At 38.5% G+C, this 17,002-nt stretch overlaps 1 protein-coding gene across 26 annotated transcripts in view; it reads left to right on the plus strand.

The window, feature by feature from the left end:
* Nucleotides 1-17,002, plus strand: part of SYTL2 (synaptotagmin like 2) — a 122,310-nt gene that overhangs the window by 91,868 nt on the left and 13,440 nt on the right. For 6 of the 26 annotated variants that reach the window (XM_069759318.1, XM_069759319.1, XM_069759314.1 and 3 more), the window contains 2 exons: nucleotides 793-858; nucleotides 8,651-8,695. In XM_069759318.1, the coding sequence (XP_069615419.1) occupies nucleotides 793-858; nucleotides 8,651-8,695 (111 nt within the window). Of the gene's footprint in view, nucleotides 1-792; nucleotides 859-2,242; nucleotides 4,676-8,650; nucleotides 8,696-8,784; nucleotides 12,968-13,795; nucleotides 13,895-17,002 lie in introns of those variants that run through there. The other 20 variants (XM_069759310.1, XM_069759302.1, XM_069759309.1 and 17 more) reach the window with 8 other exon arrangements.

Raw genomic sequence — 17,002 nt, forward strand, 5'->3', positions numbered from 1 at the left:
TTTGACCTATCTGTGGAGGACTCCCACCAGTTGGTTGCTCATAAACATACCCTATGATATTTAAATGCTTTTTTAAATTGTAGGTACTTTTTTTGTTTTTGTTTCATAGAGTAGAAAGGGGTTACTTGTGCAGCTACAACAAGCAAATCGTACTCTGGAAGACTTGCCGTGTCCATGTGATTTATATAGAAATTCACTGATTTCAATAAGCGTGTAATGCCTTAATCTACCTATGATGGTGCTGCAGGAAAACGAGACTTCATCTGAGCGGGACAAAATCTGATTGTTTAATGAGCCGTAATTACTGTAATATATGGCTTATTTATTGAGTAATGGAAGAAAAAAAGCATTACAGCAACCAATCTGGTTTAAAAACGAAAAATCTGATTTCTTTTTCTCTTTTAATTTAATCTTAAAGTGGATTTGCCACCGGATTTTATGCAAAAAGCCTAAATTACATTTACCTGATGTGGCTGGTGAACTTACTTTGAAAATCCATCTCAGAATTGCTGTATAATATTTTGAAAATAAGTTTCCCTGCCGATTAGAGGTGGAAAAAAAACAATTTTATGACTCCAGTTAGTATGCACTCTATTTAATTTTTATTTCAGGATTATAGCCATTCTGACATTGACTTTTCAAAGTAAGTACTCCAGTTCAATCAAGTTCGAGATTATTTATTTATTTTTTTTTAATAACCTCTGAAGTTTGTATTGTGAAATCTGGTGAAGAATCCACTTTAATCCACATAGTAGCTCCCTCCATTCATAAACCACTGGTTCTGTCTTGCAGGTACAGAAGCTTTGTATGCGGTCGTGAAGAAACCTTTCAAATCTTCTTCTCCGGATCAAGAAAAAGGTAGACTAATCTATTCGATCAAATGTTTTGACAAAGCATAGTGATCCCGGTTTATCTGAACCAGCCCTTTAAGCGTACATGTAGGGTAGCCTTTCCAAAAGCCATGAGGCGGACCCTTAATATAGGATTCCATATAACTGCCTCCAATCCTGTACAATGCTCTGCATGTGACCTTCATAGTAGGTGCCTCCTACTTATTTGGCATAAGGAGTATCTGATAAATTTTAGAATATTTTTGGGGTGTTGCAAGAGACTGGGAAAAGGGTCTCGTGTTTGGAGCCCCATATTTTATATATGCACCGTTGTGTTCAAGTTTTGGGAGTCTTGGTGATTATGGGAAGGAGCGGATGGACAGAAAAGGGGAACTGTGCAGAACAATATATGGGCCCTTTTGCACTTCAATGGCTCCTCATTGGACCCGGTTACCTCTTGGGCCCCTGGTTGCACCAGTGATATGTCCACGCCTAATAATGGGACCAGATACACATATCAACCCTAAATAGGGCATGTGGTCCATTAATCATCCAAGGTTCCCGGGAGTCTTCAATGGCTGTCGATTTCAGCTGAAAGCTATCTTTTCCAATGCGGTGATGTGTTAAAGCCACTGCCGGACACAACTGGCGTTGGCATATCTACTACCCTGACAGCAAAAGGATCGGGAGTGGAAACTGAACCGATCTGATCTTTCCTTCACCCGACTGCTGCTAAGGAAGAGTAGGGAGACTTTGCTCTAATGTGTACGGCTACCTTTAACTCCTTTACGACATGTGACGTGGGGTAAAAACAACTCCCAAACAATAACAGAATTGCATTATTTATTTTTTCTTCCCCCTCCCCCTACACCTCCCCCAGTTTTGCAGTATAGTATATAGTAAACAATAATTACTAGTCCCACAAACACTAGTATGGCTATGTTAGCGTAAAAGAAGTTATGGGTCTTGGACTTAAAATGAAGGCACAAAATGTCTTTGGGATTTGATTACAGGATCATTCAATTGTAACTTTTAACCTTGTCTTAATGATTTGACTAATAACTCGATAATCAAAATAATTGATGTATAGATCAGATTTTAAGTTTTTTAATTTTATTAAGGCTCCTGGCTTCAGGAAGTCCTATATTCTGCAACATTTTAATATTTGTATAGTCTGATGATCCGGTGTCTCGACTACTTTGCTTTCAAACATACTTGACCCAATGGTATTTTGTAATTATCTGAATTTTGTTGTATATCTATCTTAATCAGGGTTTATGTCTGTTTTGGGTTGTCGTCATGGTTCACAAATCTAATTTACTTTACTTTAATTTAATCTAGACTTTAATTCTGTCTTGCTGTTTTTAATAATGGCCTCTGGAAAAAAACAGTTAATGTTGGTTTTCCCACAGACTTCGAGATGGAGCCTAGATTCCTTGGCCAAAGAGGGAAGATTGAAAATGCTTACCAAATTGAAAAAACACTGGAATTTGGAAAAAGTTATGGTGGAGACGGTAAAATAAACTTTGGAGACCGTTATACCAGTATCCAACCTGGTAAAGTGTTCGGTTCCACCAATGAAGACTTCTTGGCTCCTGAAAGGTCTAGACAAGTGCAGTCATCTTATCATGATGAGCCAAAGCCTAGTGACTATGTCCCAAAGTGGAGACGACCACTTAGTCTAGATGAAGAAGATTCATTGGCACAGCCAACAGTGCATAAGTCTCCAGATTTCGGAGATGCAGACACATTTGTTAAACCATACTCCGAAAATAGGACAGATTATAAGTATTCTCCAGTAGAATCCAATAAGGATTCTCAATATAGGTCCATTTTTCTTAGAAATACACCAGACATTGAAATAATAAAATCATCCAATTCTCCAGTATCCCAAAATTTGCATTCATCACCTAGACTAGTGAGTGAAGGTTTCCACACGCATGATATATTTTTACATGATAATAGAGAAAGAAGAGACTTGCCAAAATCTGCCAACTTTAAAGTAATGTCAATGAAAGAGAGGATTCATGATACGCCAAGAGAACAGATGTCCAACCCATCTCAGTTTCAGAACTTAAAGCATTTCTGGAATGTAGAAGACAAAAATCAGTCTAAGGGGGATGTAGATACTTCATCAAACAGAATCCTAACAGATGTCTTGAAGAGAAACAAGCCCACCCGAGCCGACCTTAGACAAAGAAATTCTAAAGAGATTCCCACAGATGACCTCAGTCTCCCCAACTCATTTGATAGCAGCCTATCTGAGGAGGAACAGACTTCTCATAAAGTGGCTTCTTGGCTAGCACATACTCCTCCTGTTTATGGGGCTGAGCAAGTGGATGCTAGTGAAGAGCTAGTCCATCCTCGTGAAGAATTTATGGAAGACATCAATAAGACACTGGTAGATAGGAACTACCAAACTAAAGATTTTTCATCTGCACTTCAGAAACTAACAGAAGACGCTTTAGAAGCTCCTAATATTTCAAAGTCTGAACATCAAAGGAGTGAGGAAATTTTAAATTCTCCTTTTAAGAAGCCTTACTTGCTGGATGAGAGAAAAAAAATGACTACGATTTTGGTGAACTCTGCAGAAAAGACACATCCAACTTCAGGGTTCTATGATCGAGTGGTACAAGTTAGCAGCAAACAATCCCCTGAGAAAGAAACTAAAATTGCTGTAGATATTCCAGCAGTAACCTGGAAGCAATATCCTAAAGAAAAAATTGAAGAAAGTGTAGAAAGAAGTGTTGCACCTACAAAAACAGAAAATGAATTAAAAATAGTTTTTCAGAAGCTGACGGGTGACTATGAATCCAACGAATCGAATAATGAACCTCAAGTAGAAGAATCAAGTCGTCCAAATGAGGATCAACAATTGGTTGAAACGAAAGAAGTTATAGAGAGGTCCTCTATTCCCAAAGGGAATGACCATCAAGAATTTAGATCTGCACTGAATAGACTGGAAATTGAAGCCTCAACACCACCTGCCATTGAAGAGGAGTATGAGCAACCCGAAAAAGTGTTGACTTTGAACACAGGGAGTCCTGTCAAATCTTCATTTAAAATTGGCTTTGAACATATGATGCCGACCGAACATGATACTCTTGAGACTCCTCAGAAAAACAATATAGCTTACTCAGTCCAGTCATATCCACCCTATTTTGATGAAGTGGTGGAGAAAACCACAGCTCCAAGTAGAAAAGATGAAGATGATCTCCGTGCTTCACTGAAGAAACTAGAGCAAGAAGCAGCTCTCCCTGATCCTAGTGGGGCGCTAGAAGACTCTTATGAAAATACTCAACCATTAAAAAGCACAGGGAACATTACAACTGTACATAGTTTCACAATTCCAAGTTTTGATGCACAAAAAATGCCTTCTCCATCTCGCTCTCTGGAAGATAAATCTAATTTAGATGATCTCTATGCAAACAGAACCAAAAAGTCTACGGAGAACGTTGTGATCGCTTATGTGGACAAGGCAAAAGAGAAGACAAAATATACTTTCCAAGAAAAGCTTCCAGTGGAAGAAGAACCCTTACAAAAGACCATTGTAACAACAGAGGAGAGCAGGGCTGACTACAGGAACCGAATAATGCGTTTAGAGGAGGAAGCGGCAGCTTCTGTCCCAGCAGAACCAGAAGATCTGTCAGAGGGTGAGACGTTCCATGTTTCACCGGCTCCAATGAAAGACGTATTTATTTCAAAGAAAGTGTTTTCTAACAATGAATCCATGCCAACTGAGCTGCCTCTTCCGCAACCATATGCCTATGATAAAATGGCAAACTCTCCTCAGTCTCCATCTGATCAAACTGGCTCCTTCACAGGAAGCGCAGAAAATGTGCTATGTGAGATTTTTACTATTTATCTATTATCATTATTCTTAGTATTAGTTTTAAGAGGTTCGCCACCAAAAACTTTTTTTTTTAACATGTGTTGATGTGTGCCTCTTCCAAAAAGAGTGTATATCCATATTCCCTATTGGGGCATATGGATCTCATTAAGGAAGACTGTCAATGAGTCAATTATGAAATTAAACATTGGGGTGTAAAGCAGGTGGACTCATCATGCATTACATTTTGAATGACCACATGTAATCCCATATGTCAAACATGGTGGTTGAGTGAAGGAAAATGTATAGTGAAATGCAAACCATTCCAGCAAAATCAGATTTGGCCAGGGGTGTGATAAATTGGTGCAGAGAGGGGATCATTGATGGATGGATTGTAGGGCTGGTATTGTGAGGTCCTACAGGTGTGGGGTTGTTCTCAAACATCTTGCGTAGTTGTCTGTCAACACATTTATCATAAAGAAAAAAAGGTTTTGGTGTCGAACCTTTTTATGTATAAAACATTTAAAGTTTGTTTTTTTAGTTTTTATTTAATTTTATCTTTTTCCTACAAAAACTAGATCATTTCAACTTTCCCTCAGGCCATGTTTCCATGTGTTAAAAAAAAAAAAAGTGTATGATGCAGATTCAAAGCGGAGTTTGTGTCTTAATGCAGGAATCCTGGGATTCTACACTTAAAGGGAATGTGTCAGCCAGATTTCACCCCCTCCCCTCCAAACTGTTTATATGCACATGTATTTCTTTCAGACAAGTCCAGCAATACCTTTACATGGCCATCCATTGCTCCATTACTGAGAAATCTGACTTTGAATTGATAAGCAAATGAGGCTGAAAAACTATGGTAGATGTAAAGCATGTCACTCCCCTCTATTCCCCACCTAGCGCCCACTGCCTCCTGCTTAATGGACTTCTTTTGACTGAAGTCACACAACATAGAGGCTTCTAAGTCAAGCAGGAGGCGGAGGTACTGGGCGAGGAATAGGGCTGAAATGAAGCCTCAGATCTACCATATTTCTTCAGCTCAATTTGCATATAAATTCTTATGCTGATTTTTCAGTAATGAAGACTTACTGGACTTGTTTTTTTGAAAGCTAACTAAATTGTTTTGGGGGAGAGATCCTGCTGACTCATATTAAAACCAACTTTTACAGAAGTGTGTTTTTTGTAAGCTCCCTATATGGAACAAATGCACAGTTCAACAGTGTCCTTTTGCATGAGTTTTTATTAAATCGCATTCCCTTTGCTTGATCTATTGAAAGCGGCAGATCTGCAGATTCTGTCACGTGGGAACATGGCCACAAATTGGAGAAATGTATTGTTTCGCACAAATCGTGTTTTAAGAAAATTATAGGAACGCTCCAAGAAAAGTGATATGCTGAGTTGGATGAATGTGACAAATGTGAACTCCTATTTTTGCTTGATTGTGAGAATTGTTTTCCCCTATTTACAATGCTTTGTATGTGATACCGGCAGTTGTACACTGTTGGTCTCCAATATAAGGTTGTATATAAAAGCTAGTGAAGAGTGGAAACATCATTTCAGCATATGGAAGACAGTAGGTGTAAAATGGTTATCTAGGCTCGATTGGTTAACTTTTGTATGTTACACTTTTTTATTTTGCGGTTTTATCATTTTTAAGATCTAACATTTTAAAAGTTCTATAAAAGTATACTTATTGGAATTGCATTTTTGTTAAAGTTACTGAAAGGCTAATGGGATACACAGTATTATATTTGATAAATGTACAAGATTATATCCAATGCCATTGTTTCTTTATCTGCTGTCTGGCTGCATCAGGAGTTTTTGTTTCTGTTTTTTCTTTTTAAGATGCAAAATCCATAGATGTATTTGTGACCTAACCATTTGTTTTTCCTAAACACAAACCTTTTAAAGGGAATCTGACAGCTGCCCGATCCACAGGCAGCATGTATCGGACACTGGTTGCAAGATTTCAGCCAGGTATGGTTAACCCAGAAACGCTGTGGCGTTTCCAAAGAAAATTATAGTCTAAAAGATGCCAAGGACCAAGCCGATCAAGAGCCTAGTTATACATGCAAGTTCTGGTGGCTTATCCCCACCCGCTGCCCTCCCAGCGAACATGTATAGAGAGAGGCCTATCATTCGAGGGCTGTGGACAGGAAGAAGCCGCAAGTCCAACTATTCTTTCTGTTTCTGTCCCTGGTGGCTGATACATGATGTCCGTGGATCGGGCAGCATGTATCCGCTGTCGCGTTCCCTTTAGTTTGTGGTCTTTAATCCTTAACTGCTTTAAGAGTTGTCCAGTATTGTGTAAAGAGACTTAAAAGAACAGAACAGGAAAAACTTAGACTTTCATGTGCCAATGCTCGAAGGGACTGTGTAGCTCTTATGAACATAATCAATTTATCCGGCTTTTAAAGGGTTTGTCCACTACTCGGGCAACCCCTTCTCAATCTGTATTTTTCCCCCTTTTAAAATGACACACATACTGGCCTCCGGTGTTGGTACTGTTTCTCTCGGTTATCTTGTCTGTGTGAAGTCGCGTGAACCCCGCAACCAAGCAGCGGCCACTTCCCTCTCCCCGACTTTTGACAAATCTTACATCTGGATAAAGTGAGGGCTGCTGCTCTTTTCCTGCAGATGTATGTGATACGTCTGAAGGAGGGGAGAATGAAGCAGTCATTGATTGGCTGCAGAGTTTGCGTGACGTCACACTGTTAAGCGATCGCTGGGAGAGACAGTGCTGATGCTGCCAGATCGACGCTTGAACTTGAAGTAAGTTTAAGTAGTGTTTCAAAAGTGGGAAACATGCAGATTAAGAAGGGGGTTGTCAGTTGTTGACGACCCCCTTTTTTTTTATGAAGTTTTGTCAAATTGAAGCTTCAAGAGCGCACCACTTTCCTGCGTGTGCTCCTGAATATTGACCGGACCAGCTTCATAGTTGTGCCGCTGGTTCAAACTATTTTCTCTCCCAAGCTCTTGGCACAGGGAGATTTGCCTCTGCAGTACAGGAGAAGCACGGACACTGGCATGACCCAGCAATCCGGCCAGCTTCAGAGCTTGCTTGCACCATGCGTTACTGGACATGCTCGAGACTGCAGGGTGGCTGGTAACAGACAACAAGCTGTAAACTATAAAATGTAAAAATTCCTTCATTTTTGAGAATGGAGAGGACTTTTAATAAGTTGCCCTTTTTTTTATGAAGCACTTAGTAATTTTACACTTACAAACTTGAGCCAACCCTCAGTCTATAAAATAAAAAGTTCTGCAACTTTCTAAGTGAACTGATCAATTGTATGCTTTAGCTTGGCTGCCATACATCTTACTATTTTGTGTCTACAGTTTGTAAACATACCTATGTGTCTCCATAGCAACAGACTACAAACACACCCTGTAGTCTGATTTTATACTCGCTTTTCTCAATTTGCTCCCATCTGACTATATTTTTGCAAGAATTATGGGACTGATAAAAGTAGGGCCACAGGATCAAACTGCAGGGTTTGTTTTCAGCTTATAACAGTGGAGACACAAAGAGCTGTAAAGGAGCTGAATACATAAAACAGTAGAAGATTATTAAATGAAGACCATTTAGGAAGCTGCTTTATTTTTAATTTGATGCACTGGAGAAAAATATCAAATGGTTGTCTACATAACCTTTTTTAATTTTATCATTTTAACATAGTATTAAAATGTGCCTTACTGTATTAAGTGTTCTAAACACCTTTTTATTAAAGTAGCATATTACAATTAAACAGTAATTTGAAATTATTTCAGATGGCAAAAAATATATATATTTATATTAATAGATTATAATTTTATTTTAAAACCTTGTTAAGCAGGCTAGTGCACAATTTTTAACTGCATTCATTTAGTACTGATTTTTGGATGATTGTTCCCATTTAAGAAACTAAAGAAACTACAATTCGGGTAGAAAATAAATCCATTTATGTCCAAATTATAGAAAGGCATTTGTTTTTGTTTTTCTATATTGCAGATAAGAAGCCAGACACTCCTTCTGAAAAATCAAACACAAAGAAAGGTAAGCCAGCTCTTCCAGGCAGCGCAAGTGACTCCTCCGCTTCATCCAAACATGATAAATATACACTTGAGGGTATGAAGGCACAGGATGAGTCCATAAGTAAAGTTCTAGATTGGTTTAGTAGACGTTCTGATTCGTTTGACCAATTGCCATCTATAGGTTTGTTGGAGAGGTCAAAAACTAGTCCCCAACAGATTACCTATGGTGACAAACTGGAAGATGATGCCTTTGAACCTGAAGTCAATGAGAATGATGACTCATGGAAGATGAAATTAATTCCCCAAACTGGAATTTCTGAATCAAACGAAGACCAGAAGTCCATTGCTCCTGACCAGCCTAGTCCCCAAAAGATTATCACATATACTGACAAAATAGAAGATAACTCTGAACCTAAAGTCGATGAAAATGAGGCCTCAAAGAAATCCATTCCCAAAATGACTGGAATTTTTGACTCTGGAGAGGACCTGAAGACCATTAATCATGACCAACCTAGTCCCCAAAAGATTATCACTTATACTGATAAAATGGAAGATGATGTCTCACAGAATATTAAATCTAATCCTCTCATGGCTGGTACTTCGGAATCAAAAGAGGACTTGAATACTGTTGATCCTGACCAGCCAGGAGTTCAGAATATGTTACATTCTTCCCCTATAGAAAATGAAACCATTACACCTAAAAAATTGCCGTTAACAGAAGTCTTGGAGTTTGGAACAGCTGGAAGTGGATGTGGAAAAGTTCAGAGTAGCCTAATCAATGAGGTCTCTCAAAATTACCCAGAACCTCCTGAAGGTGAAGTATTGGATAAAGACGGAGATCTTGACAAAAATATGACCACTTTTGTAACTTTAGAACATGAAGCCTGTCCAGATGAAGCCTCTCCAACTCAACAGTCACCTTTAACAGAAGTCTTGGAGTTTGGAACAGCTGGAAGTGGATGTGGAAAAATTCAGAGTAGCCTAATCGATGAGGTCTCTCAAAATTACCCAGAACTTCCTGAAGGTGAAGTATTGGATAAAGACGGAGATCTTGACAAAAATATGACCACTTTTGTAACTTTAGAACATGAAGCCTGTCCAGATGAAGCCTCTCCAACTCAACAGTCACCTTTAACAGAAGTCTTGGAGTTTGGAACAGCTGGAAGTGGATGTGGAAAAGTTCAGAGTAGCCTAATCAATGAGGTCTCTCAAAATTACCCAGAACCTCCTGAAGGTGAAGTATTGGATAAAGACGGAGATCTTGACAAAAATATGACCACTTTTGTAACTTTAGAACATGAAGCCTGTCCAGATGAAGCCTCTCCAACTCCACAGTCTCCTTTAACAGAAGTCTTGGAGTTTGGAACAAGTGGAAGTGGATGTGGAAAAATTCAGAGTAGCTCAATCAATGATGATCCCTCTCAAACATATCCACAGTTTCTAATGGATGGAGAGATCGAAAAGGACAAAGAAAGTTTGGAAAATGAAAAAGAGCATAGCGTATTGAAAGAAAAGATTGCTTCTTTGGATGTGGAAGATACAGGAGAACTGCTTGTTGATGAGAGAAAAGACCAAAATGAGGTTTTGATTTCTGCTTTAGAAAAAAGTGAACATCCAAGTTCCAAAAAGTCAGATGAAGATAAATCAGTCATGCAACAAAGGAGAGTTGGTGATATTAAACTCTTGTGGGAAGGAGTTGGGGCTTCTCCAGATGCAGCCAAACAGCCAGTCTTGAGCAATACCAAACATACTTTCAGCCCAGTTGATTTATTGGTTACTCCAAAAAGCAGTTCTTTAGATGTCAAAGACCAGAACGTCACAAGCCTTGTGACTTTTAAAAAAGTGATAGTAGAGGATGAGGAAGATCCCATGTACCCTGTCAATCAACTGAAATCCTTTTGGGAAAATGAGAAGAACAAAAACACAATGAAGGATAAGCCTGATAGAGAATCTATGATTAATGAAGGTCGGAGTGATGACAAAGGGGCAACTTCGGAGGATCCTAGATCAAAGTTCAAAAAATGGCACACTATTCATAATTTTTTTAATGAAGATAAATCTATTGATCTCATTAGGAAAATTCCTGGAAGAAGTATTTCACTTGGTGACAGTGCAAACGAAAGTCTAAAAGACCACATAAAACCTGCATCCTTCCAAAATTTAAAACATTTCTGGACTACATCAAGTAAGCTAGACAATAAAAAAAATAATCAAGCCCTTCCTGAAAATACAAAGAACCAGTTTGGTTCCAATCCTGACATAAGAAGTAAAGAATCCTTTGTATCGAGAGCTAAAGGTAGACTAGCAGCAAAGAGTTTGCAGGACATCCGAGAAGATCCCTCATCTGTTAATCAATATTACATGTATAATGCAGAACCTTTCACCAGAAAATTTATCAAAGGAAATGGTCAAAACGAATATACCCAGAATGCAGTTAATGGAATTAAAACTGAAAAAAATTCTAGTAGCGTTATTGGAGGAAACTATAAACTTGGGAAACCAATAAGTTCAATAAATGTAATAGCTCAAGAAAGTTCATTACCCTCTAACCATTCAAAAACCGATACAATTCCTGATAATTGTGAAAGCAAACAAGATCCTGGGATAGCTGAAGAAAAACAAAAGGCGTTAACAGATATTGAAAAATCAGTTGCTCCAAAAAAAAGTGAAATTAGCTTAAAGTTAAAAACCTTACAGCATGAGGAACAGTCTACAAATTTTAATATGCCAGATAAAGGGCCGCAAGCCACAATTTTTGAAAATTATCCGAAAGATAACACTGTTTACAGAGATGAAGAAAATGGGGAAATAAATGAAAAGGGCCGAAAAATGTTTCTTGTCAAACAAAATGGATTTGATTCTTGCTCGCCTGCGTTTTCTAATGTATCTGGTTCTCCGCGACAAAATGAGGAAAACCTTTCAGAAAAAGAGCCTATTGGAAATGAACAAATATCTGACTCGAGTGAGGTGGTTAATGAGCATATTGAAAAAACAGCCATTCCACTCAACAGGGACCTATGTGACTTTGATAAAAAATTACAAAATCTATACAATGAATCTTTGAATTTGGATGACTCGCAAACTGGATATCTGACGGAGCCAAAATATATGTATATAAATGAGCCTGATGAAAATTTTAGCAAAGTCCTGGCAATTTCTTCAGACAAAAATATCCAAAGTTATGGAGGAGAAAAAAGCCACCAACCTATAATAGTCAATATTTCATCAACAAAAACAGAGATCGGTAACGAGGCCTTATCCAAGTCAGAGCCAGATAGTCCCACAGAAACTAGTTTGATTAAGAGTTCACCTTCTGCTGAAATCCCCATGGAACTTGGTCATTTAAAGCAAAAAGTTGATGTAAGTCCCAGTGAAGCCACAAATACAACTTCTGAAGAACCTACATCTGAACTCATGGGTTCTTTAGCCAGAGACCCTGAGGTAGAAGAGTTCTCATCAGAACCAAATTATTCCAAGGTTACGGCTTCTCAACCAGAAAAGATAAATAAAAAAGAGATAACTGAAATAATTGAGATGCCAGTTATTCTACATAGAACGCATTCTAATTATTTTGACGAGAAACTAAAACAATTGTATGAAGAATCTCAAAATTCTGAGAGTAATCTTAAGGAGACCACAGATTGTGATGCTGTTGCCAAGAATAATGAGAATGTTGGAGAACCAAATAAAGACAATGTTTATTTGTATTCCACTGAGCCAAAGAAAACCTTTCTTGAATCGTCTAATAGAATCCTGAAGTCTTCTCAGACTGTATTATCTGATCGAGAAACACTGACTGATGAAAGTGCTCCTTCTAGGTCTCAAGCTCTGGATATTTTGGTGCCCACAGTGAATGAAACCATTGAGAAAACCATAGCACCAACAAGAATATCAGCTGTTAAAGGCTTTGAAGAACATAAAAAAGAGGTCCTAAATGAGGAAGAAGGGGGACTCGTAGGAAATGTCACTTCTGATCACGTGGCAATTAATAAGTCGCCTTCCAAGCTAAGTGATCTAGCATTGGAGAAATATAGTGTTTCTGAAGGCTTTCCAAGAGAAAAAGACACTGCGCAAGAAGCGACTGAAGCTCCCAGATATGAAGAACATCAAGAAGTACCTTCAGAAACTAGCATAACCTTCATGTCTGATAGGCAGAGCACACCTGTGAAAGACAAAAATGGCTCCTTACGGAGAAGTACATTGGAACTCTATCTTGAGACTCCGTATCGAAGAGAAATATCAAAAAGTATAGATGTTGACTTTTCTGGATATGTTCCTTCAGAGGTCAACAAATGTAGGTTTGATGTAGCATAATTATTTGATTTGGTAAAGTTCTGTTTGTCTAGTTGTAACTTTGCAATTTTTTTCAGATTTTCTGGTAGGGTTGATATTTTATTTACCGTTTTCATGCCCTTTATCAACTATTTGTTTACAACAAGTAATTACTTGTAATAATGACCATTGTTGTGTGCATTTTCAGACATTTTGATATGACCGATTTCAAACCATTTAGAAAATGTTGCACTGGTTTATCAATTAATCATAAATTTCCTTACGATAATTCACTGAGCTTTAGGGAAGAGTCAGATGGCCATTTAACTCGGACGGGGATCGCAATGCAATGCTTTGACTGGCCGGTGGCTCTCCCGACCTGAGTAATGGCATGTATTTTTATGCAGCCATCACACTCTGGTAGGAAGAGCCGCTGCTCAGTCCAGGCACTGTGTTGTGATCCCCGTCTGAGTTATACGGTCGTCTGACTCCTTCCATTAATGATGTGTGTTCTGTTTTTATTCCCTTTTTTTTTTGCCGACAAAGGTATACAAACCATAGGGAAACCATGCCATAACAAGAAGCAAAATATCTACTCTACTCATTGGATTATCTACTCTACTCATTGGATAATCTACTGTAAAGGGTTTTGTTCTTATTTTTTGGTGCCTTAAAAAAAATAAAAAATACTTAAGGTTGCTAAAGGGTGTAAACTAACAAATTATTTTTTTCTTTCCGCGTGACTGCCATTTTTTTCAGAATTCTCTCTTGTTAAGAGTATATTGGATATTTTCTGTTGGATATTGGAACTTTTTTTTGTACAGTGCTCACGTACTTTGTTTTATAACAGGTATGGATGAATCGCACCCCATTTTGAACGCATTGAAAAGGAGCGCAGCTAAAACGCTTAACTCCAAAGCTGTACAGGAAGTTTCCCCCACAAGTACAAGTGAGGATGTAGCATGTCCGCTGCCTCTTAAGGCCAAATTAAACCAGCTAACATGCTCTATATCCGTTACACTAACCGCTTTGTGGAAGTCCAGGATTCTCATGAGGTCATTCCTTGTTGAGCCTCCTGACCTCTACACTTTGATGTCACCAGAGATTTTGGCAATGAAAATTAGTCACACAAGTATACAAAGGATATACATTATCTAGTATTGCCTTATAGCCATTACCTCTGATCACATTTGTAAAAACTGCTTAAATTTTGCATGTTGGAAGTTAAAACTTTACGGAAAAACATTTTGACATTTTCTCAATGAGTTGCCAACATGGACAACGGTGTCTATAGGAAAAGGTTAATTAATGTGCATATGGGTGCAAAGAGATACCATTAAAAATGGGGGATCTCTACTTATGATGGTTCATGCCCCTTGCTATTTGCCCTATTCAATTCTTAAATCGCCCTTCCTACACTCGTTTGGAGTGACGGGCTTTTTGAACTAGGCCATCTCCCTTTCCTTTCTTGTTAGTGAATATAGATTTGTTAATTACCTTTTATTTATTTTCTTCTACACTGTCTGTTAGCCAAATTCACAAATAACCCTCATATATTTTTCCTATTTACATTTTTAATTTGCTGACTTGCTAAGCCACAACTGTGATTCTCTCACAAATTAATTGTAAAATACAAAGTTTGGGTTTCACAATTTACATTTTTAAATTTTTGTTAATTCCTTGTCCAAAAAGTTTATCAAGGGTGCGATTTGTTGAGAAAATGTCTAATGACTTATTTTGGACCTGCATGACTACTACCTTGTGAAAAACTAACCTTTTGTTCCACTTTCATTTATGTATTTTTATTTTTTGCAAGACTTAAGGTATAATAACAATATGAGCTGTATATTTGAGCATGAAATTTGTTTCTGTCCCAAATGTTAGTTTGACAGAAATCTGCCATTCTAACGGACCTCTTCAAACCAGGGCATTGGTATAATAGACTAAGATAAGTAAGAGTGTAAGGTTCTTTTTAAAGGTTACCTAAACTTTTGATTTGTTATATCTATGGTTTGGATTAATCTGTGTGGGCCTGAGTACTGACACCTCCCACAATTGATCGCTGAAACAAAGGGGCAGAGGTGTGCAGCTGATCAACAGAATATGAGTAGCATGCGTACTAATCATTTTGAAAGTTACTTGCTATAGCTGATCACAATTTTCTTTTCCTTAAGTTTAGCTGCTCTTTCAGGGACTTTTCGCTCTCATAAATGTATTCATCTGTGGTCCCGAACGCTAGGCTAACGTATTGGCACTCCTTGATTTGCTGACTTCAAAGTGTTCTGCCCCCCAAAACAATGGCGTAACTTGAAGCTTGTGGACTCCCAACTATGGGACTTGTAATAGTATTGGTGTTCTTCTACAAGCTAAAGTAAACTTTTGAGCTCCTCGAGACTCTAGGACCTTGTGCACTCCAACTCCTAACTGTCCCAGTCATATACAGTCCAGTCCTCGAGAACATGTGCACGAGTGGAAAGGTCACTGTGTCTAATCTATAATACTATATGCAACTGCAGAGGAAAGATGACGACCTTTCAATGATCTATCCTTGTCTATTGTCTAAAAACTTGTCATATACAACTATATCCTCATGATGGACATCATCCAGCATGAACACGCAGGATTGGCACATTCTACTTCTGAGATACTGTGCTAATGGGATGACCCTGGTCCTTCCTGTGATCTTTCCCTTTTGTTTTTCCTTCCTGTACATTACATGAATTGACAAGTCACTGCCTCTCAAAAGATCAACACGCTCCTCTTCTGCTGCTTTCATCTTTCCATCATGTTATTGGCTATATGTTAAGTTCTCCATACACATTAGACTAGGTTCGCCCAACTGTTTAATGTGTATGGAAGTGCCGGCCAACTCACCTGAAGAAATGTTGATTGGGCAGGTCCGATTTTGGACTGCCCATCGCATTATTCACTCAGATAAAAGCTGCTAGCTTTGTCATAGAGAACACAGGAGCACTTGGCTGAGTGAGCGCTCCTGTGTATGGGAATGTAGGCTGAGATGGCTGCCGGATGAACGATCAGCCAAAGCCTCATTCGGCTGGCAGCCATCTAATGTGTATGGCCTGCTTTATACTATCCCTGCCCATGCTATGATGTAGTCCAATTCTCATCAAAATATTAGTCTTTGGCCAAAAGTCACAATCTCTCACATAAGCAATACCCCCTCTTCCTGCTGAAGTGATCAATTCCATTATATATTTAAATATGGTTTTTATCCTTGTCTGCTTCAAGCCTTGTCTTGGTAACACTTGCATAAGCTGCCAGACCTTTCCTATGATTTGATGAGAACTGAAGAACATCTTTTATCTAAACTGATGACAATCCTGACAATTAAGTCCACCTCTGTCTCCAAACAATATATTTGCTTGTTGGATCACTGTCTGGCACAAGATCAACATACTTTCTTCCTACTGTTGTCGTCATTCCCATGATCTGATTGGGTATGGAAGAATATCCTGCATCCTATCGATGATCACCCTTATGTGAAAATCTGTCATTATCTGGTCCGGTCACTACCTTGACAAGTTCAACATACTCCTCTCCTGCTGTTATCATTCCTATGATGTTCTTGGATACAGGATATTCTTCCGTACCCAATTGATGATCACCCTCTTGTACACATCTATCCTCCCTAAAAAGAGTTTGGTCGGTCAGGTCACTGCTTAATGACTGCAGCAGAAGAGCAGTATGCTGACTTTATTCAAGTCCCATTATCTGATTGGATACAGCATGTTCATCCATACCGAATTGTTCATGAAAACGCTTATGTGCATTCCTATCTTCCCTAACGAAATGGCTTATCAAGGAAATTTATCTCATACAAGGTCAGCACACTCCCTTTCTGGGATAATCTCTCATCAGCTGCCCCTAGTAGGTTGGACATGGGCAAAACCAGTGTCAATAATAGAAAACTAAACATTGCAAAGACTAGCCTATAACACCACTAATTAAGTCTACTGCAAATATCACTGAACTCCTTAAATAGTCTCTCATGTTGTTGACAGAGATGTTACCTTGAGGGGATGGAGTGCTACAAAAA

The sequence above is a fragment of the Ranitomeya imitator genome, chromosome 3 (genome assembly GCF_032444005.1).
Source record: "Ranitomeya imitator isolate aRanImi1 chromosome 3, aRanImi1.pri, whole genome shotgun sequence".
Taxonomy (NCBI): Eukaryota; Metazoa; Chordata; class Amphibia; order Anura; family Dendrobatidae; genus Ranitomeya; species Ranitomeya imitator.